The sequence below is a fragment of the Pan troglodytes genome, chromosome 8, assembly GCF_028858775.2.
Source record: "Pan troglodytes isolate AG18354 chromosome 8, NHGRI_mPanTro3-v2.0_pri, whole genome shotgun sequence".
Taxonomy (NCBI): Eukaryota; Metazoa; Chordata; class Mammalia; order Primates; family Hominidae; genus Pan; species Pan troglodytes.
Genome location: NC_072406.2, coordinates 99,968,556 through 99,992,226, shown reverse-complemented (window position 1 = coordinate 99,992,226; position 23,671 = coordinate 99,968,556). Strand labels below are relative to the sequence as shown.

Genomic DNA, 23,671 nt, shown 5'->3' with positions numbered 1-23,671 from the left:
TTAATATATATGAAAAGGTTCTCTGCTTTTGCTGCTTAAAATTACTCCTTAGAATTTGCTTCTTTATGTGAAACTACACGTGATTTCAATCACTTTTGCTTTTTCATCATGAGTATCTGTTATACATACTCAATAGGCCATGTTTTACTAGTTTTATTTGGATTCCTTGATTCTATTTTTTAGTATTCCATCCTCTATACTGGCTTTTAAATTTTGTTTTGCTTTGTCCTATGTTTCTTCAAATGCTGCCCATTTCCCTTTTTCCCCCCCAAATATTGACTTAACCACAGTGTCTTTTGTGATGTTTTTTCCTTATACTCATTCATTATCTTATGCTTTTAGTTCATTCACCCACTTTTAAGATTTGTTTGTTTTAAATTTGGAAGAAATTTTTTCTTTTTTATTAATTTTATTGAGTTGTAAAAAGTCAATAAAGAGGCTGGGTGTGGTGTTTCACATCTGTAATCCCAGCACTTTGGGAGGCTGACGGGGGAGGATCGCTTGAGCCCAGAGGTTTCAGACCAGCATAGGCAACATAGTGAGACCTTGTCTCTACTAAAGACGGAAAAATCAGCTAGGCACAGTGGCATGTGCCTGTAGTCCCAGCTACTTTCTGTCTTCAAAAAAAAAAAAAAAGAAAGAAAGAAAGAAAATAAAGAAAAATAAATATGAGCATTAATATTTTGATTTTAGGACCACTTAACACAAATACAAACTTGCATTATGTTGTGTTGTGGAACTAACATTTTTCAAATTTGTGTTTATATTTTCTTCCTCTAGGTGGCAAACTCTCACAGTTAATTGAAAGTAATTGGGCTCTGAGGCTCCTGAATGTCATTCAATGTAGAGTAGAAGTAGGATATAAGATTTGGATTATTTCAGAAATGTAAAACCTCTTAGGGAGAAATAAGGTAATGTTAGAGAAATGTGTTTCCATGGAATACCAATAAATTTCACTTTGGATAGCAGATGTGTATTGTTACTGGGTTATACTGAAGTATCAACAGTAAAGGTAATATTGATGTCCTTCAGAAATTAACTTGTTTTATATATCTTTGTTTTTATTCGTGTTTATTTTTAAAGTTCTTTTTTTTTTTTTTAATCTCTACATCCTTTATAAATAAGTGACATAGACCCAGAGGTTGGCAGGGCTGCCAGCATTTTTAAAAAGAGTTCTTCCCAGCATTTTGATGTTTGCTTATACTCTGTTATCTTTGTTTAAAGTTGGATTACTTGAGACTTTATTTCGCATTGAGAAGCTATCACCTGCAGTGCTGATAGTACCATGAGATGATGATGTGAAATATAGAGAAAAAGTACACAGTATCTATTACAGTTACCAGAATCTTCAGACTTATTAAGGGGAAATGATTCTCTCCATAATATTATTATTTAAGGACTTGAATTATCCCCTTATACTCCCAAACTGTATACCCAAGCTATAACATAATGGCTTTTAGTCATTCAACATGTATTCATTAAGCACCATATTTTGCAAAATACAATAGTTTTTTAAAAGCAAATTTTAATAATTTTTCAGTGGCTATTTGCAACTGAACATTACATACTTTAATTTCTAGAAAGACATGAAGTGAAATGCATTAGTTTTCCAGTTTTGCTAATATTTGATTTATTTAGGATTAACTTCAATTTATACCTGTAAATAGTTGAATAATAGTGATTTAAAATCAGATTTCTTACAAAGGATTTAGTTAAAATACCACTTAATTTTTAAAACTAAGCCCTAGTAATAACATTCTCGGAGGAGTATAATTGGTAGATTTAATACCTTCTGTCTTCTTTATACACTTAGGTCATAGTAATGGGAGCTACCAATCGTCCTCAGGACCTTGACTCGGCTATAATGAGAAGAATGCCTACAAGATTTCATATCAACCAGCCTGTAGGTGGTCTTGATTGATATTATGAAGAGTTAAATACTCACCTTTTTATAGGTCTTCACCTTTAATTTTAAGAAGGGAATATTTTGTCATATAGGGGTGCTTATGACAGGGAAGGAATGGGGCAGAAACCCTGACAGTAGCTTCTTTGTCCTTTCCACTCTCTTTATTTCTATCCTAAGATTAGTATTACTTGCTTCTCTTCAAAGTATATATATATATAGTTATCTCAAGTTTGCCTGGCTATTTTAGTGATTTACTTTAGGATATAGGAAGTCATCTATACAGGAAGATACATAAGAAAATCTAAATTATAGTTTTAGTTTAGCATAGAATAGAATTGGAGAAATTTGGCTTGAAGAATTGTTCTATTCAGAAGGCCTGCCATGAACAACAACAGGGATTTATTTGATTGAGTATTGGCAGATGTAGTCAGTGCTTCCCTGATAGGATTAATGATTCCAGTAGATATCATAGTTTACCTTAAGAATGCAAATGCTTAGATGGTGTTAAACCAGTTCTGCCTTCTTTCTAGCATTTTTTGTTAGTTAAAAAGTACCCCTCTAGTAGATGATTATGACTTACCAGTACACTATAATTTTGGCACAGATCTTCAAATCTTGAATTCTGTCTGCCTTCAGATTGCAAAGGAAAGAAAAAACAGGTTTTACTAGTAGAAAATGTGTTCCATACAATCAGCATGTTACATGTGTTGCCATTTAGAGGAACTTACTCTAATTCCATTTATAATCTGGCTAAAAATCATTTGTCCCATTTATATTCTGTAATTTATCAGATTGGTTTTTGGTAGTAAACATGATCTCTGAAAGATTGATGGTTATGGACTCTATAAAATTACTCTGATCAACTCTTTACTATAGCTACAACTGTAATAAAGTGGTTAAGTGTGTGCACATCCTTAGAAAATTTACCCAATGAATCAATGAAAAGATTTTTAAACTTAATTTAGGAGACTATAAAATTTATTTAGTATGACTGATTTTTTTTTTTTTCTTTGAGACAGAGTCTTGCCTGTCACCCAGGCTGGAGTGCAGTGACGCGATCTTGGCTCACTGCAATCTCTGCTTCCCAGGTTAAAGCGAGCTCGCCTCAGCCTCCCAATAAGCTGGGATTACAGGCACCCACCACCATGCCCTGCTAATTTTTGTATTATTAGTAGAGACGGGGTTTCACCATGTTGGCCAGGCTGGTCTCGAACTCCTGACCTCAGATGATATGCCTGCCTCAGCCTCCAAAAGTGGGATTACAGGCATGAGTCACCGCACCCAGCCTAGTATGACTAATATTTATTGAGCATTAATATGTGTCACAGACCTGCTAGGATCTGGTGAATGGGACATGGGCCTGGTCCTTGAAGAATTCTGTTTTGGAGAGGCAGACACAGAAATAAATAATGTGAAATATGCTTTATGAAGGTATGTTTAAAGAGCTATGAGAGCCTGAGATGTTGATGAAAACTAATATTCTGTCAGGGAAGTCCATGGAATTTACAGAATCCAGCTGGACCTTGAAGGATGATAGGAATTTGACAGGCAAATGAGACAAGGAAGGGCTTTCCTGCCAGAATGAACAAAGTCAAGAATTTGTGGAAGCACTGTTTAATGGTGAGTTCTGAGGGTAGTTTGGTGAGCGCAGCACCAAGGAATATAGATGGAGAGGAGGCTGAAAAGGTAGACTGCTTCTGGGTTTAGGTGAACTTTATATGCTTTGCACAAGAGTTTTGATTTTGTAAGCAAGACATCAGAACACTTTTTTAAAAATTTGTTTACCTAATTGGTTCTGAAGATAATTTATAGAATCTCTATCACTAATCCAATAGTTAGTACAATGGACAATTAAGGGTTTTTTTAATTTTTATTCTTTTTTTAAAGACAGAGTCTTGCTCTGTCAGCCGTACAATTATAAATTATAGCCCACTGCAGCCTTGACTCTTGGGCTCAAACAATCTTTCCACCTGAGCCTCCTGAGTAGTTAGGACTATAGGCATGCACCACCACGTTTGGCTAATTTTTGAATTTTTTTACAGACGGGTCTCACTATGTTGCCCAGGCTAGTCTCAACTCCTGGCCTCAAGGGACCCTCCTACCTTTGCCTCCCAAAATGTTAGGATTACTGGCATGAGCCACTGTGGCTGGCCAGCTATGGTTTTTGATGTACAGTACAATAGAACATAGGATACAGTAGCATGGAAAGTAGCCACAATTAAAGTTGTAAATTTAATATGTCATGTGAGTAATCAAAATGGGTTGTAACAGGTTTTATCAAGTTTATTATAAATTTGTATAGTGTTAACATAGAAATGGAAATTTGTAACCTCCATTTTATTCCATTTTAGTGAATACGCTTTATAGGTTAGTTTTTTTTCTTATGTAATATGATGTAAAGTGTATGGTTAATCTTAAAACTTTTCTCCAAGTGAAATGTTTAACAAAGAGTATTTATTGGTGATCACATGACATATCAAATTAACCTTCCTACTTGACACACTTAAATTACAGAAAGAGCAGAGTTTGGTTTGTTTTTCAAGTAATTTGATTTGGTAGTCATTGTAACCAACTCTGCTTTGTCGATGTTTGTGGGAATAGGGATAAATTCAGCCATGATAGTTTTAAGAAGCATCTATATTGACTATATAGCTGAGGGATTCTATAAAAGGAGCTAAATGTAGTTTGTATTTATTGTATGGTGTAAAAATAGGAATTGTCACTGGGGGAAAAGCATACAGACATGTAAACAAATATATCATCAGCACTGAATTAAAATTCACTAATATAAATTAGTGGTCAAAGAAGGAGAAGGAAATGGAGGAACTGAGAAGTTACTGTTGCCATCTCTTTAAATTACTGATAATAAATTTTATGGTGAGTTTTCATGAGTTTCCTGCATGAAGGGAAAAAAATGAAGATTGCTGAACTATAGAGGGAAGACATTATAGTCATAGATATTCATTTACTCATTAAAGATTAAAGGTGTGTTATTTCCCAAACATTGTACTAGGCACTGGGGATGAGACTAAGAAGATACAGTTCACTAGGAGAACCAGAGATAATTACTCTAGAGCCTTGAATCTAGTTGCTTTGACCTCTTCAAAGTTTCTGTCATCTCCTTATAAGTATTGAGAGAGACTTTAGAAGGGACAAAATATTAGGAACACTACTTGATCTTTTTAAAAAAATAAAAGATAAAAATGCTAACTGGAAATTATCCTGCTTTTAGGCTTTAAAACAGAGAGAAGCAATCCTGAAACTCATCTTGAAAAATGAAAATGTAAGTAGAAAATAAAAATTTTTTCCCCGTCCTATAAATCTGATGTTCATAAAGTTATTTTAGAGAAAAATGAGGAAGGAATCTGAGAATGATATACCCCAAGGATCTCCAGCCCCTGCAGCCACAGACCGGTACTGGTCTATGGCCTGTTAGGAACTGGGCCGCACAGCAGGAGGTGAGCTGTGGGCTAGAGCTCCACTTCCTGTCACATCAGCAGCGGCACTGGATTCTCATAGGATTGCAAACCCTATTGTGAACTGTGCATGCGAGGGATCTAGGTTGCTCGCTTCTTATGAGAGTCTAATGATAAATGTAATGCACTTGAATCATCCCCAAACTATGCCCCCTCCTCCACTTCTCCAGGTCTGTGGAAAAATTGTCTTCCACAAAATTGGTCCCTGATGCCAAAAAGGCTGAGGCACTGATACACCTTTGAACTTGACCTGAATCCTCTTGGTTGCTTATGTAACTCAGTAACTATGGTATATGTGAGTTAAAGATACTTTTCTTATGTTTTTAGTGCCATGTGTTTTTGTATCTGTGCATTAAAATGCTCTGATATTTTTCAGACTATTGTCTGATTTTATGTAAGATACATTTGTTTTTCTACAGAAGTTTTTTGTCGTTGTTTTTTACTTAATTGCATTTTTTTAACCTTTCCTGTGGTGCTGAAAATTGCAATATTTTTTGAAGTTGAAATTTAAATTTAAGAAATTGTGGTAATCAAAATTTTCAATAGCTTTTGTGTTTAAGGTTTTTTTGGTCACATGTTTCAAAAATTAAAGTATGTATATTTAATAATACACGGAGAAAAATCTTCTCTTTTTTCCTGTATATATTTTTTTCTTTTCTTTCTTTTTTTTTTGAAGCAGAGTGTCACTCTGTAGTCCAGGCTGGATTGCAGTGGCACGATCTCGGCTCACTGCAACCTCTGCCTCCCAGGTTCAAGTGATTCTCATGTCTCAGCCTCCTGAGTAGCTGGGATTACAGGCGTGTGCCACCACACTCGGCTAATTTTTGTATTTTTACCATGTATTTTTTGCATTTTACCATATATTTTTACCACGGTTTCACCATGTTGGCCAGGCTGGTCTCAAACTCCTGGACTCATATGTTATTTCTCCTTTTATTTACTTATTTTTTATATAAACTATCAATAACACATACACACTGTTCTGTGCATTGCTTTTTTTACTTATCGTTGAGATCTTTCCATATTAGCATCTAGTTTCCTTATTCTGTTGTCTCTCTTTGTTTTTACACTACATAGGATTCCACTGTATGGACATTCTGGAATTTAGTGAATCAATGCCACATTGAAGGACATTTGGATTGATTCTGGTCTTTCACTATTATAAAAATTCTACATTTAATAACCTTGTGTGTATGTCATTTCATACTTATACAGGAATATTAGTAAAGTAAATTATCCAGGAGCGGAATTGCTAGATCAAAGGTTAGAGTGTTTATAATTTTGGTAGCTATTGCCACATTGTTACGGTTTACTCATATTCCTGTGATAAAGAGTGCCTCTTTTCCTATAGTCTTGCCAACAGAATGTTATGGAACTTCATGCCAACATGATAGATAGAAAATGGTTATCTCTCTGTTTTTTTGTTTTTGTTTTTTTTCTTTTTTGTGACATGGTCTCTCTCTGTTGCCTAGCCTGAAGTGCAGTGGTGTGATCAGGGCTCACTGCAGCCTTAAACTCCTGGGCCCAAGTAATCTTCCCACCTCACCCTCCCAAGCAGATTACAGGCATGTACCAGCAAGCCTGGCTAATTCTGTTTATTTATTTATTTATTTATTTTGTTGAGATGGTATCTTGCTGTGTTGCCCAGGCTGGTGTTGAACTCCTGGGTTCAAGCAATCCCCCCGCCTTGGCCTCCCAAGGCTGGAATTATAGGCATGAACCACCACAGCTGGTCAAAAATGGTTATCTCATTAAAGTTTTAATTTGCATTCTTTAGGGATAGAATGAATATTGTATGTTTAAGAAGCATTTGAATTTTTTTCTGTGAACTGTATATTCATATATTTTGCCCATTTTTCTATTGCAGTGCTCCTTTTCATAATAAATCTGTAGGAATTCTTTGTATTATGGAGATTTGCCCTTTGTATGATTTGAAAATATTTTTTTCCAAGTTGTCTTCCGATTTTATTGGAGTTTTCTTCCCCCCCACCCACCCCCCCTACGGCTTCTGGATTTTGAATATAAATTTAAAGGCCTTTCCTACTCCCAAGTTTATAAAGTAATTTTCCACACTTTCCAAACTCTTGCTGCCTGTTTTCCCAAAACTCGATAACTGCATATAATTGAATAACGTGGTATTCCTCTTTATCCCAAACTTGATATCTAAACTCACTGTTAGAACTCACTGTATAAACTAATAAATCAAATAGATTCTGATAGTGAATGAACCTTAGTAGAGATGCTACTTTTATCAAAATACTTGTATTTTTATGGCTTCCCTCCTTCCTTGAACTACCAGAAACCCCATGGCTAATTCTTCTCCAGCCATGCCCTACTTCCACACTTCCTATTTTTTCCCATTATATCTCACCCATAAATGTTTTAGTTGTATCTCTAAAAGAAAAGGATTCTTTTTTTTTAACCTAGCCTCATTGCCATGTTATACCTATTAAATAATTGACAGTAAGTCATTATTTTCATTATCTAGTCTATGTACAAGTCTCTGATTATTGTTTTCTAAATGCCTTTTTTTAAACCATGTATTTGACTCAAGATCGTATGAATTTCCTAATTTGCAATTCTTTGATACTTTTTATGTCTCTTTTAATTTATAGGTTATAGGTTCTTCCCTTATCTTGCTTCCCCCCCACACACCCAAGCTTTTAAAATTATTTACTGGAGAAACTAGATTGGGTTTGTCCTAAGTTGTCCACAGTCTGGGTTTTGCCGATTGCAGAGGAGTAGTTGTTGCTCTAATATTGGTAGTTGGATCAAGAGACTGGATGAGGTTCAGGGTGGTGGGGAGGAGACACAGGACAGGACAGCACAGCTTCATAAGTAGAATTATGTTCTTCCATCAGGAGAAACATAATATCTCAGTGGCTTGTACGTTTTACATTTAAATCTTTATCATATTTGGAATTTAGATAGATGATATGCAGTATGAATCCAACTTTGGTTTTGTTTTTCTAGATGGATACCTAGTTGTCCAACACCTTTTTTTTGTTTGTTTGTTTGTTTGTTTTTTGTGACGGAGTCTTGCTTTGTCACCCAGGCTGGAGTACAGTGGCGTGATCTCTGCTTACTGCAACCTCTGCCTTCCAGGTTCAAGTGATTCTTGTGCCTCAGCTTCCCGAGTAGCTGGGATTACAGGCACATGCCACCATGCCTGGCCAATTTTTTGTATTTTTTCATAGAGACAGGGTTTCATCATATTGTCCAGGCTGCTCTCGAAGTACTGAGCTCAAGTGATCCACGTGCGTCTGTCTCCCATAGCAGTGGGATTTCAGGCGTGAGCCACTGCGCTCGGCCCATTTTTTTTTTTATAGCCACTACAGATGCCACTTTTACCAAATTCTCATATGTATTGTCTCTGTTTCTGGACTTTAAATTCAGGTCTTGGTCTTTCGTGTCTTTATGCACTAGGATTAATACTGTTTTAATTATTGAGGCTTTGTAAGTTTTAATATCTGGTAGAACTATATGTCCCTTGTTGTCCCCGAACCCCAAGGTTATTTTAATTCTTTTTCTCTGCATAAATTTTAGAATCAATTTGTCTTACATAGGAAAAAAATTAGCATTAATATTTTTGGTGGATTCTCATTTAAGATAATCTTTTTGATGTTGAATCTTTCTGCCCAAAGGCATATATGTCTTTCTGGGTTGTTTACCTTTGTGTCTTTCAGTTGTGTCCTAATGATTTATTTATTTTTTAAAGAGATCGGATATCTTATCAAGCAGATTTCCATGGAACTTACAAAAAAAAAAGAGAGGAGAGATAGAGTCTCACTCTGTTTACCCAGGCTGACGTGTTGTTTTTTTAGGGTCTCACTGTATTACCCAGGCTAAAGTGCTGTGATATGATCATAGTGCACTGCAACCTTGATCTCCTGGGCTCAAGTGATCCTCCCACCTCAGTCTCCCAAGTAGTTAGGACTGCAGGCATGCTTCACCACGCACAGCTAGTTGTTTTTTGTTTTTTAAAAATCTTCTTGTAGAGAAAGGGTCTCGCTATGTTATCCAGGCAGGTTTTGAACTCCTGACCTCGAGGTATCCTCCTGCCCTGGACTCCCAAAGTGCTAGGATTATAGTCATGAACCACCATTCTTGACCTATTGCCTTAAAACATATCAAAATAACATATAGTGTATGCAAAAGCTTAAAGAACCTAGCAAATTACAAAGATTAGGATCAGTGGTTATCATTTTGGGGGGAGCATGTCATAGAGCCCTTTAAGAATGAGATAAAAGTAGTCTTTTCTTTTTTTTTTTTTTTTTTTTTTTTGAGACGGAGTCTCGCTCTGTCGCCCAGGCTGGAGTGCAGTGGCATGATCTTGGCTCACTGCAACTTTCACCTCCTGGGTTCAAGCGATTCTCCTGCCTCAGCCACCTAAGTAGCTGAGATTATAGGCGCGCGCCACCACACCCGGCTTATATATATATATATATATATATTTTTTTTTTTTTAGTAGAGACGGGGTTTCACCATGTTGATCAGGCTGGCCTCGGACTCCTGACCTCATGATCCGCCCGCCTCAGCCTCCTAAAGTGCTGGGATTACAGGCATGAGCCACCGTGCCCGGTTGACTTTTAATTGAATTTTTGATAACTGCTTTCAAAAAAACATTGTGTAATCCTGGCACTTTGGGAGGCCAAGGCAGGCAGATCACTTGAGGTCAGGAGTTCGAAACCAGCCTGGCCAACATGGTGAAACCCTGTCTCTACTAAAAATACAAAAAAAATTAGCTGGACATGGTGGCTGGCAACCGTAATCCCGGCTACTTGGGAGGCTGAGGCAGGAAAATCACTTGAACCCCGGAGGCAGAGGTTGCAGTGAGCCGAGATCGCGCCACTGCACTCCAGCCTGGGTGACTAGAGTAAGACTCTGTCTCAAAAAAAAAAAAAAAGTGTAGTTGTAGTATTGTTTAGATAAAATACAATTGGTAAACCTTTAACAGTGATAGACACCAGTGAAAAGTTTAGAGAAGAAAATAAAGGGGATAGTTAATAAGTTCCTTTGAATTAGGATGGCCATGGTGTGGCTAGAAATTTAACAGATACTAGAAGGTAGTTACAATTTTGGAGACTTCAAGTTAACCAATACAGTTATTTAATTTAAACCATTTTAATGAAGGATCGTTTTGCATGACTGGAAGTTTATAACATTTTTGAAATATAGTGTGATCTAGTGTAGCTGGAGATGATGCAGATGATTTACATATAGCTGATTAATATGAGTACAAGTGATGAAATTTAAGCCCTTGTAACAGAGCCATAATTTACACAGGTTATTTAGTTTCACATTTAAACTTAAGAAGTTACTCATGTCAGTGCTGGGCATGGTGACTCATGCCTGTAATCCTAGCACTTCTGAAGGCCATGGTGGGAGGATCACTTGAGGCCAGGAGTTTGAGACAGGTCCGGGCAACATGATGAGACCTCACCTCTACAAAGAAATTTTAAAATTTAAATGGGTCTGCCTAGTTACTCGGGAGGCTGAGGCAGGAGGATCACTTGAGCTTAGAAGTTCAAGGCTGCAGTGGATGCACCACTGCATTCTAGCCTGGGTGACAGAGCAAGATCCTGTTTCTAAAAAAAAAAATAAGAGGAAGAAATTATACATGTCTCTTAATTTTAGTATTCAGTATTCTGCTTTCTTAGTACTGTCTTTGGAAATTCTTTTAGGATTATATTTTTCATGGCTACAGGGAATTTTTTTTTTAGACGATCTCTGCTTTGTCACGCAGGCTAGAGTGCAGTGGCACAATCTCAGCTCACTGCAGCCTCCCTGGGCTCAAGTGATCCCCCCGCCTCAGCCCCCTGAGTAGCTGGGACTATAGGTGCATGCACCACACCCAGCGAATTTTTTGTATTTTTAGTAGAAATGGGGTTTCGCCATGTTGCCCAGGCTGGTCTAGAACTCCTGAGCTCAAGAGATCCACCCATCTCAGCCTCCCAAAGTGCTAGGATTACAAGCATGAGCCATCCCACCCAGCAGATACAGGGAATTTTTAGCAATTCTGTTATTCATAAAACCACAAAGTATAGTCTCTAATCAGTTTTATGTTGCAAAATACGAATGCTCTCTGGATAATTGCTGACATGAGAACATCTCGTCATTTCCCACTGGTTGGTATTTATATGCTGAAGGATTACTGCTACTTCAATAAAATCTGAAGAAAATTCATTTAATTTTGTTAAAGATCCCTCAAATCAGTAGCACATATATTTATTTGGTAAACTGAGCACTGTCATGCTTATACATTGTGGAGCTAAATAAGGGTTTTTTGTTGTTTTTTTTTAATTCACATGAACTTCCAGACTTTGAGTTCGTCTTCTCTGAATAAAAGATTGAAGCTTTTGAAATGATACTGTGTTCTACTCTTTTACAATTATTTTATTGATAGGTATTCCTTAACATGATTCGCTTATTTTAAAAAGATAGTGTAGTGATTTTGGCTTAAGGTTTTAAGTATAAAAAGAATTAGCACTGATAAAATTTATACCCTGTAAAAGTATTTCGTCTGACTTTAAGGAGGTAGCTTTTTTCCCTATACAAACTGACCTGAAATTACTTTTATATGATATAGCAGCAATAGTTTTTGTTTTTTGTTTTGAGGCAGAACTGACAGTCTCCTACATTCTAGCTGACCAGCCTCGTCATTCTAGCCAGACTGGAATGCAGTGGTGTAATCCTAGCTCACTGCAGCCTTGAACTCCTTGGCTCAAGTGATCCTCCTGCCTCAACCTCCTGAGTAGCTAGACACACCCAGCTAGTTAACAAAATTTTTTTTGTTGAGATGGGGTCTGTGTTAGCCCGTTCTCAAACCGCTATAAAGAACTACCTGAGACTGGATAACTTATGAAGAAAAGAGGTTTAATTGACTCACCGTTCCACAAGCTGTACAGGAAGCATGGCTGGGAGGCCTCAGGAAACTTAACAATCATGGTCAAAGGTGAAGGGGAAGCAAGCATGTCTTACCATGGCAGAGCAGGAGTGGGAGAGAGTGAAGGGGGAAGTGCCACACACTTTTAAACCATCAGATCTTGAGAGAACTCACTCACTATCATGAGAACAAGGGGGAAGTCTGTCCCCATAATCCAATCACTTCCCACTAGGTCCCTCCCCCTAACACTGGGAATTAAATTCAACATGAGACTTGGGTGGGGACACAGAGCCAAACCATATCAGGGTCTCATCATTTGCCCCAGCTGGTCTTGAAATAAAATTATAAGTGTAAAATGCTTAGAGTACATAGATGTTATTTACAAGTATACTATTAATGGTGGATATAATAATAAACAACTGCATAAGTATCATTCTTTCAAGCTATTTTAGAAGTCTGTTAACTTATTCTGCTGTTGCTGCCTATACTCAAAACCTTTTTAACTTGGGAATTGCCTTCAGAGTTGCCTAATGAAAAGAGTTCTCATTATTTCGTGGTTTATCTAAAAGCTATTATCTTAGAACAAAATGAGCTACTTTTAGAGTGCTTGCTATGTGCCAAGCATTTTGGTGAGCTATACATTGTTTCATTTAATCCTCATTTATCTAAGGAGTACATATTAGTCCTATTTTACAGCTGAGGAAACTGAAACCCAGAGAAGTTTTGTAATAACTTGCCCAGGATTACACAAAGAAGTGATGGAGCCTACTCTTAACCATTAGGGTATGGTACCTCTTAATTAAATCTTGCTCCCCCAGTGACTGGAATCTTCTTTTCTTTGTTTTCTTATACTTGGTTGGTTCATCTTTCTAACTGTATCATCTTATCAGGCACAAGATTTGTGAGTGGTTAGAACATAGGGTGGCCCAACAACGGAGTGGTCAAAAGACAGGAGGAAGTGTTGGATGTTTAATTTTTAACATCTCAGAGTATAGTTTGGAAAGCTCTTTAAAGTAGTTTGTTAAATGTATGAAATATTTCAAACATACAAACAAATAGCCCCATTATCTTCCACCCATATTTAACAGGCAATTTTAATATATTTCCACATTTGCTTCATATTTTTTTTTAAATTAAGTACAGCCTTAAGCAACCACTGGCCACTTCCCATTATCACCGTCATTGGTAACCTGCTGTCCAGGAGTTGATAGAGTTTATCAATCCCGTGAATATATGTGAACAGATACCTAATGCATGTGCATAGGTATATGTTATTTTTATTCTTTTTACAAACAGTAGAAAAATTAGATCCTTGTATGTGTCTGTTTCTTAAGGACACATGAGAAGAGTTTCTCAATTCACAAAAAATTAAAAACTACAAAGGAAAGAGAATAGAGAAGTCTGACTATAATCAGACTTAAAGCTTCTGTATCACGGGATAACATGAACAAAGTGAAAAAACAAGCCACAATGAAAATATTTGCAACCCTATAACCATCAAAGGACTAAGATCTAAATTATATACATGTATGTACATGAGATCACAGGTGCTGTCACCGGTCCTAAGAACTCACTGATGTGGCAGTACATGAGACATAAGTTAAAAATCTTCCAGTATTGTGAATTTGCCCATTTTTATATGTAATTATATAAATTTTTGCTGTATATGTTTTGAGGCCATGTTACATGTATGTCTACAGGGGCAGAATTGTATTTTTCTGGTGAATTTTTTTTTATCATTATATAATGACTTCTCAATTATGCATTTTGAGTAAAAATCTGATGTAACTAGAACTACATTAGCTTTGTTTTTATTAATAGTTGATGTCTTTCAGCCTTTTCCTGCTTTTCTTTGTTTTTATTTCAAATGTAACACAAAGACTGCTTTTTTCCCTTTAGCATAAGTATTGTCTATTATAAACCTCAAATAGCTACATTTTGGGTTCTTTTGTATAAAATCTTTTACCAGCCAAGTTTAGTCTATTTGCATTTATGGTAATTACTCATAAATTTGGATTCATTCATTATTATTTTAATGCTTTCCATTTATTATGCTTTTTCTTTGCTTATTTGTCCCAACCCTCTAGTCCTGAGTTTGTTAATACTGCTCTTGTATTCTCTATTCTGTTTTTCTCCCTTCCTCTATTGGTTTGGAAATTACACATTCTCTTTCTTCCTTTAGTGTACCCTTTCTATCCTTTAGTGGTACCTATGTATTTTGACATACATAAATAAAGTCTAAGTTAATAATATCTGTACCCTCTTTTTAATGCTTTAATTGTAACACTTTAGAGTACTTTAATGTAGATGTCTCCTCTGTCTTACATGTCCTTATTGTACAGCATTTTAGCTCCACTGTTTTTGTACCCCAAATGATTATGACTACTATAATAACTATTATTACTACTATTTATATAGCTAAAGTTTATTTAGATTTATCCATGTATTTACCATTTGCTTTGCTTATCATTGCTGCTTGCACTCCTGCCCTCTGGGTTCAGTTTCTTTTTATCAAAAAACATGATTTATCTTCATGTAACCCTCACGTTTAGGAATGAGAGCACTGTCATGTGAGGTCACAGTTGCAGAGCTGGCAGTGTTGTCTCACCTTCAAGTCTCTTGTCCTTGTGTAGAGTTGCTGTTCTTCCTAAAACACTGTGTCTTCCACGTATACAAATGGGAATTTAGTAAATATAATACAAATACAAATGGGAATTTAGTAACTATAAGGTGTCATTTCACATCAGTGGGGGAAAGTAAATGTTGCTGTAACAAGTGATGAGCTAAACAGGGGAAAAATACAGCTGGACCTCACTATATTGTGTTCAAATCCTGGCTCTGACCGTGTTTACCTGTCCAGGTCTCATGATTCTTATCTGAAAATGAAATTGATAGTTTCTGAGAAGATTAAATGAGAATAATACATGCAAAGTGCTTACCCCAGTGAATGAGACGTAAGAATCATTTACTAGATGGTAGTTATAGATTTTTTTCTTGCTTATTTTCTCTTCTTAATCTGTACATAAGTTTAGTATGATTAGACTATCTCAAGTCTATTATGTGGCTAGGACAGTCACTTAATTGGCTTGACTATAAGCTTAGCTTGAGGAGCAAAAGTATAGGTGCTAAATTCATGTTGAGATAATAGAATACCAAGCATTACAATTAAAAGGAATGTTGAGTGTTTTTTTTTTTTTTTTTTGTAATGGACTCTTGATGTAGGTTATTTGCCAAGTACTGTATGTTGAATGTATTACAGAAAAATGTCACCTTGGTACCTTCTTGAGAGATATCAAAGAAAGTCCAGTATCCGTTCTTCCCCATCACTCTACAGTGTATCTAGTAATAATTATTTGTCTTAATCATAAGGACAAATAATGAAAATTATATTTCAAATTTCTAAGCTTTTGTGGTTAAAAAAAGCTTCTAGAAACTATTGTTTCTCCTCCCTTGCAGTTATAATATGCTTAACTTTCTTTAAGATGGGTGTTTGGTAGTATCATTTACAATATATTTATTTTTGTTTTTTAAGCATGTTTTTATATTTGTTTAAGGTGGATAGGCATGTAGACCTGCTAGAAGTTGCCCAGGAAACTGATGGGTTTTCAGGAAGTGACCTAAAAGAGATGTGTCGAGATGCTGCCCTCCTCTGTGTTAGAGAATATGTTAATTCTACATCAGAAGAAAGGTATGTTATTTTGACTTGATTTTTAACACTTGTCAAAACCTTTTAGAGCTTTTAGGTTAGTTTCTTTTATTTTGCTTTATATTAGAAACACCGCTTATGAAATAAAAGGTAAATTTGGATTATCACCCCCTGCAACTTTATTTATTGCCATTTTTCCAAAGCAGAATTCTGAAAATGAAGGAGGGCAGAATTGTGGGAAGGGTCTAGAATGAAGGAGAAAAAAGGTGAATTTCTTCTGATGATCCGTGGAAATTTCACATGTAAATGTGAGGGGAAATTTCCCATGAAATGTGCAAATTTCCCATGTAAATTGGAGATATTGAAGACTAGACCTCAATTTGTTAACGAAAATGTATTTACTGAACAAAGAAACCATTTATCACTGCAGCAATTTTACTTGGAACCAGTTCCAAAGTATAGTGAAGTTGAGAATCCAATTTTTTTAAGAGCCTTATTTCAGCAAAGATACTAATGAACTGGAATAGTTCAGCCCTGGTGAACCATGTCCTAAAGGAAGTTTCCTAAAATGCCACTTGCCTGGAACCAGTATTATACTGCATTTCTTTTCAGAATATCAACCTTCTAACAATTTCTGTGATTCTTGGTGAACTCCAGTGTACTTTTAGGGGTTGTGTTAAAGGAATTCTCCAACTCTTGTCCCTTTGTCTCTTGGTCTCCCTTCCTCACCTTCCTAGGGTTTTCACTCCTTGCCTGTGGTATTCATATATTTAATTGCAGTGTGTTGCCATAGCAAACTTCAGCAAAAAAATGTTTTGCGAGCTTTGATATAGAAAGGTCTGCATGAAAGCTACTCTGTCAACTGGTAGCTGTATATGCAGTGGCTCTGGACTCATCATCGTTAGTGCACCCTCAGAATCTACCTTCCAAAGGTTTTATTCTTTTTTTTGAGACGGAGTTTCGCTCTTTTGCCCAGGCTGGAGTGAAGTGGTGTGATCTCGGCTCACTGCAACCTCTCTCCCCAGGTTCAAGCGATTCTCCTCTCTCAGTCTCCCGAGTAGCTGGGATTATAGGCACCCATCACCATGCCCGGCTAATTTTTGTATTTTTAGTAGAGACGGGATTTCGACATGTTGACCGGGCTGGTCTCGAACTCCTGACCTCAGGTGATCCACCCGCCTTGGCCTCCCAAAGTGCTAGGGTTACAGGTGTGAGCCACCGCTACTGGCCAGGTTTTTATCCTTATATATAAGATTAAGAGGAGAAATAACCAACCAGTTCGTAAATTTTGCTTAGGTAAATTACACTAATAATGAAAGATCTATTTTTTTTGCTGCCTCAAAGCCCTGAAAACTGTATTTCAGTATGAAAAGTCTGGCTAGTTTTATATTTCCTGAATTTCATATTTTATAATTTTATATTTCAGTATGAAAAATCTGGATGGACTTGGGTTATAACTTTTTCCTGAATGTTTTTCCCTGAATATCTGTAAATTACAAGGGAGCCATAATATTCTGGACTTTGTTTCTCATTGAAGTAGGGAGGATTTGGATTAGTTGGTTTTTACTGATAGTGAAGAATTTTACTCTCAATTTGTAAAAAGCAAAACATGCATGTAAGTATATACCTAGAAATGCTACTTTTTAATTACAGTTTTCATGGGAATAACGTGATTTTTAAAATTGGAATTATATTCCCATTTCAATAAACTATATAACATTTTTTACCTTATGGTAATATTGTGTACTTATAGATGTGAAGTCTTTGTAGCTATTTTAGCTTCCTACTTCTTAGCACTCAGTGCTTTTAAAAAATTCCTTATGATTTCTCTATGTGTAGATAATTCCTGGAAGCATTTACATGAAGCTGTTCATTGTGGTTGTCTTTGGGGTCTTGAATGGTAAAGAGATTTCATTTTTATACCCTTTTCTACAGTTGAAAACAAAATTTTTTTATTACCACATGCATCTCTTTTAAATCTTGGTAAAATATTTTAGGGAGGCATATTCTAAAGTTATTTGAGTATTTGATGGTTTTGTTTGCATTTTAGCCATGACGAAGATGAAATTCGGCCTGTTCAACAGCAGGACCTGCATCGGGCAATTGAAAAGATGAAGAAATCAAAGGATGCAGCATTTCAGAATGTTTTAACACATGTTTGTTTAGATTAAGAGTAAAGATCATTTGTACAGTTCAGTGATCTAGTTTGGTGTGTCCTCTTATCAGTTAGTGGAAATAGAACGGAAAGAGTGCTCTTTAAACAATGAGGGAGCTCAGTGTTTATGGTTTTATACTCTGAATTCTAAGTTATTGAGATATAGTTGTTACATAGGTGGTATTACTGTTGGTCAGAAATCATGAGGAGGAACAGTTGAATCCAGCCTGAACGTGGGTGCTTGTGTTTGACCTTTTCAGCCATATATTGTACAGCCTTATAGAATCTAAGCTGGTCTTAAAGTCATAAATGATTCATTGGGTCATTAGTGAGAAACGGGGATGTGGTTAGGTGCTGGTTCCTAGACATGTGAGTATGCGTTTGTGTGTGTGCGTGTATGTATGTGTATATTAAATGTATATATCCACACATTTTATATTGACATTCTGTAGATATGTTTGAATATAGAAACTTTTTTTACCCCAACTACTGAATCCAGGAGTACCAAATACTATATAGTAAAACTAAGATTTAAGGTTGTGTCAAAAAGGTACAGTGATTCAGCCATTTCCATTTGTCATTTGTTTCAACCTTTTTTAAGTTGAGTGTTTTTATTTCTGCAGTTATTAGTTGGATCCTCCACATCTTGCATAAATACATGGGCTCAATTATTATGTTTGTCAGGATAATCAAATGAAAATACTAGCTCAGTGATCAGCATTGAATGGTTGTTAGGCAGCCATGTGCTCAACACTGATTTCACCTCTTGAGTATAAACTTTTTAAGTTTAAATTGGTTTACATGAAAGTGGATTAAAAGGCCTTTCAAAAGAATGGGTTTGAAAAACCTCAGTACCCTTTAATACATGTACATTTCTTTCCTTTTTTCATTTAATGTAACATGTCTGTTGTAACTATGTTTCTTAAATATTATTTTAAGGTTATGTGTTCTTTAATTATGGTCAAATATAATTTGGTCACCAAAAATGAAATAATAGTTTAAAACAAGTAGCTGTTACTAAGTGTGCTAAAAATACTCATTTTATAATTAATTTTAGTTTTCTTAGTATATTATTATAAATTGTGCCCTAGTCAGGTACAAATGTACACATCAAAATGCCCATATTGTATCTATCTGTAGTCGTTTAATGTGAATTATATGTGAATTTTTTTCAAAATTTTACTAACCAGAATTCTGTTACAGGCACCTAACCACGCAGCATGAGGAAAACGGCACAACACAATCTTGAGGTGCCTTCTGAATCATCAGATTAAATTATGCTTCATATGTTTTTGCTTTTACTGTATTTCTTCAAAAACTCTAAATCTTTATTCATGTGTTACTGGATTAATTTATCTGATAATGTGTCTCACAAGAATCTGTTAGATTGTTTATTCTTCAGTTGTACTTTGAATGGTGGGGTGGAAGTTTCAGGTGAACAATGGATAACAAAAAGCAAGTTATGGAAGATTGTGAAGAGAATGGAAAAACTGAATACAAGATACCAAAAATGAAAAAAAGTGTCCCATTTTTAATAACTATATTCTATTATTTTATAAATGTGTAATAAAGGGGTCCCTCTTTATTGGTTGTTCTCCACTTAATCTTTGGTCTTTTTCAGTAATTTTAAGTTTTCTGGGATTTTTTTTGGTTTATAAAACTTGTGTTTAGACTTTATCTTGCTATGGAGTTTTCACACTTCAATAGCACATATCCTAGTATCTAGTCATTTCTGTTTTAATATGAATTTCAGTAATTTAATTTTAATCTGGTGACATATTAATCGAAAATAAGGAGTAATGTATATCTCCACATGTCGTTTCTTTTTGTCTTCTCTTAAATTCACAATATCCAGTAGGAGTGGTTATTCAATTTCTTTGTGGTTTTAATCATCAAATGAAGTTAGAGAAGTATACTAATCCCAGCAACTATGACTCATCTAGGCATGTTAAGACCATAAAGTAATTCAGGAAACTATTTTCCTGATTTTTAAATAACTTTTAGTGTTACGTAACATCTATCCTTCTGTTTTAGACATGCATTTCACATATAGTTGAATTCTAGATTCTAAGATAATTCATTTTGGGTAATACTTCAGAGTACTGGATCTAGAATCAGGCTTCCTGAATTTAAACTCAGGCTCCCCATTAACTAACTGTGTGTCTGTGAGCCCCAGTTTCTCATCTGTAAAATGGGGCAACAGTGGCACTCATCTTAAAGGGTTGGATAATAAAATAATGCATGTAAGGCCCTCAGCATAGTGCCTGGCACAGAATTACTGCTCAAATGTTAGCTGTCATATTAATATGGTCACTTTTGTACACTGATGTACATTTCCTGTTGACCAGGCTCATTCTTTAAGCATTCTCCATGCTTAAACCAGTTCCATAATCCCTAGGCCTGTACTCCAGGGATTGAGACTGAAAGGATCATTTATGCCATGTTTCTCTAAAAGCATCATTGCTGGAAGACTTTTGATAAGTCTGATGTGTCTCAAGCTATTCTCAGGCCTTTTTATGTAGAGTTTAGAAATGAATTATTTGAATCAATTTAGTATCTCCTTTACTATGTCTCTCCTTTTAATCTCAGCCAACCCCCTACCTGCAGGTAAACCCAGCACTCATTAAGAGCTGGGTTGGGGTACTCTTATTCTGTATGCATCACAATAGCTTAACATTATTTAGTAGCTGTAACTTACAGGTTTAATGCTAGATGAGGATGTCTCAAGCCGTGAGTGTGCTTGTGTAAAAATGGTGGCAACATCATCTCGTTGGTAGGAATTTTTTACTTGAATTGTTATTTTGGGAAAATGTTAACAGATTTCTTCTGGATAAAGAAAATAAATTGGATGATGTATATTTTATGTTTCTTTTTAGCTTCTCTTAAAATCAGAATATTGAACAGAATTCTGATATGCTGAATATATATAGTGCATGGCTGAAACTCCAGCACCAACTGGGTGCTTCAAATGAAGTCATAGAATAATTCCATCTAGAGCTGACAGAAATCTTTCAGAGCCTTCATTATTAAATTTGTTATAGATTTAGTTATCAAAGATAGAGTTCTCTAATCTTTTTTTTAAAGCTAAAGTTCTCTTTATTTACATGTATAGGAAAACATTCTGCCTAAATCATGATGTTAATGAAAATCATATTGAGGAGAACTTGAACCTTATTAAATATGAGCTTCTAACGTAATTGACTAAAATGTGATTGTCATATATGACACAGATGCTGTGTGCAGATGATATCAAACCTAAAACCACTTAGCAATGTGAGAAGAAACAGAAAACATCCCAGTTACCCTGGTGTAAAGTTTATACTATTTATTAATGGCCCATAAGGGTCTCATTACTAAAACACTGAAGTGGGATTATATTTTTGTAATCGTCTAATATTTACAGTCATAAACCTGCATGAGAATACTTTCAAATACTAGCTTTTGTGCTTTTAAAATAGGTAACAGTGAATGTTAGTATTGGGTGTGGGATGCATCAGGGACACAGGTTTGTAAACCGTGACAATTCAGTTGTAAAACTAAAGCCAAGTGCACCTGTAGTCCCAGCTGCTGGGGAGGATCACTTGAGCCTAGGAGGTGAAAATTGCAGTGAACCAATATTGTGCCATTGCACTCCAGACTGGGTGACATAGTGAGACCCTGTCTCTACAAAAAATAAAAAAAAAACCCTAAAGCCAAAACATTGAAATAAGTTACTGACATGCAAATTTGGAACTGAAACTAGAACACAGTGGTGTATATCTCACTGTTCTGAAAATACACAGCTTCCAGAAATTCAAAGAATGGCCAAGATAACTCAAATAGGGGATTGGCTATATCCAGTAAAACAAAATCACTTGCAGTCATGTCTAAGGGAGATGAGGGTCATCTGTTAGGCCATAGTCATAGACTTATAAAGAATACCAGTTAGGATTCTGTTTGTAGCAACCAACTCTAGCTAACCTAAGCAATAAAGAATTTATTTGAAGGATATAAGATCAAACGGAAGCTAAAGAACCAGACTCAGGATAGAAACTTAGCTCCCGAAGATTTTTTTAAGCAGAAATTGCTCAATAATCTTGCTTTTATTCATCATGGATTAAATTAACTCCAGCTGCTTAAAATGCCCATTCAAGATTTAAATGCCTGGACGTGAGTATGCAAACCTAGGTCAGAAATCACCCCTGGCAGTCTTGGAGCTTTGAGAGGACTCTACAGGAACTACTTCGGCTTAAATGGTTTGAGGCAAAGCAGCTGGGTTTACTGATTCATCAAGTCTAAATGTGAAAGGAGAGGTAATTTATTCAAAGGAAATTGTGGGAAAGACTGTTAGACAAACAAAATCTGACAAATGACCAGGTGGTTACTTGAAGCCCTGACATTGAAATATGTTGGGTGTTGGGTATATACTAAATGAAGGGCAATATTTTAACAAGTGGACATGCTGGAAGTATGAGCAACTTACGTATGTAGTTTGTGTGGGCGGGCCTTTAGGGACTGCTGCTTCAGTTCCCATAAGCTCCACTTCCACTTGATGATGAATGCTGCTTGGCTTGCCCCACTCTGCCTAGATGGATGGTGAGCAACTTCGCATGGTAAGCAAAGGCTGTCTTGTGCAAATGAAATCTCTTAGGCAACAGCTATCAGAAGAATAGGTGACTGCCTGTGGTAGTCTCTGTTTTAGGGAGGTGTCAGAGCTTTATCTTTCTTTAGGCCGATAAAGGGGCTTCAGAGAGAAACCTCTGCTTGCATCCTCTGTTTACTTTAGTAAGGTAGATAGATGTAAAGTTCCTTTAGAAATGGACAGCTTTTCAGAGCTATTCCTGCCTGCAGTTCTCAGAATAATCAACTTGAAATATGCCAAAGAAGTATATTCTGAGGTGGCATATTGTGGCTTCCCCTCATTCCATCAAACCTTTAGACATAAGAACAATTGACTGACCTGGTGCCTATCCAGTTTGCTGGTTTCCTGCCTATAAGGAAAGTTATGTTGCAGATCAGTGGTAGACCTGAAAGTCACATAATAGAAAAAAAGGAGGATAAGGAGAAAATGAATTGCTGTTCCCAAGTAATCGAGATTTGTTTCTTCTTGCAGGGAAGATGATTGGGAAAATATTGTGACCTGATAAAAGTGTTGATACATTTAATAAGGGTTTGCCACCATCTGACTAAATGATAACATATGTCTTTCAGAGTCTTTTCTGAAAAATATCCTGAAACAGTTTGGCATACTCCTTCAGCAACACTGACATCTTCATGTGTTTACATAGACATATCCCGCCACTTTGCCGTACTAATTGGCACTAGGAGCCACCAAGTAACATGGGGAGAAAAAAGGGGACTACAAATGGCAGCTTTGAATTGGCTATTTACACCAGTTGTATTTGGGGTGAGGATCAGCAGCAAAAAAATGCATGAAGCCTTCAGGATAGAAGGGAAGGAGGGACTCAACGGAAAAAAGCTGCAGGCCTGAAGGCTGCTGAAAGTTTTGGTGGGAACCGGTAACCCTTTCTGCGTTAGTAGAGGTACAGGGGTTGCTGAGAGAAAAACCCAACTGCTTCCAGCCCTACTGGTGAAACTCCTTAGGGGCACTTAGAGAATAAGA

At 36.2% G+C, this 23,671-nt stretch overlaps 1 protein-coding gene across 15 annotated transcripts in view; it reads left to right on the top strand.

The window, feature by feature from the left end:
- The window catches only part of ATAD1 (ATPase family AAA domain containing 1), an 88,149-nt gene extending 68,495 nt beyond the window's left edge, over positions 1 to 19,654 (top strand). For 10 of the 15 annotated variants that reach the window (XM_063780852.1, XM_054659758.2, XM_016918815.4 and 7 more), the window contains 4 exons: positions 1,814 to 1,903; positions 5,139 to 5,189; positions 15,823 to 15,956; positions 17,965 to 19,654. In XM_063780852.1, the coding sequence (XP_063636922.1) occupies positions 1,814 to 1,903; positions 5,139 to 5,189; positions 15,823 to 15,956; positions 17,965 to 18,085 (396 nt within the window). In that variant the 3' untranslated portion in view covers positions 18,086 to 19,654. Of the gene's footprint in view, positions 1 to 1,813; positions 1,904 to 5,138; positions 5,190 to 6,459; positions 9,141 to 15,822; positions 15,957 to 17,964 lie in introns of those variants that run through there. The other 5 variants (XM_009458911.5, XM_063780853.1, XM_063780855.1 and 2 more) reach the window with 4 other exon arrangements.
- The last annotated feature ends 4,017 nt before the right edge of the window (positions 19,655 to 23,671 follow it).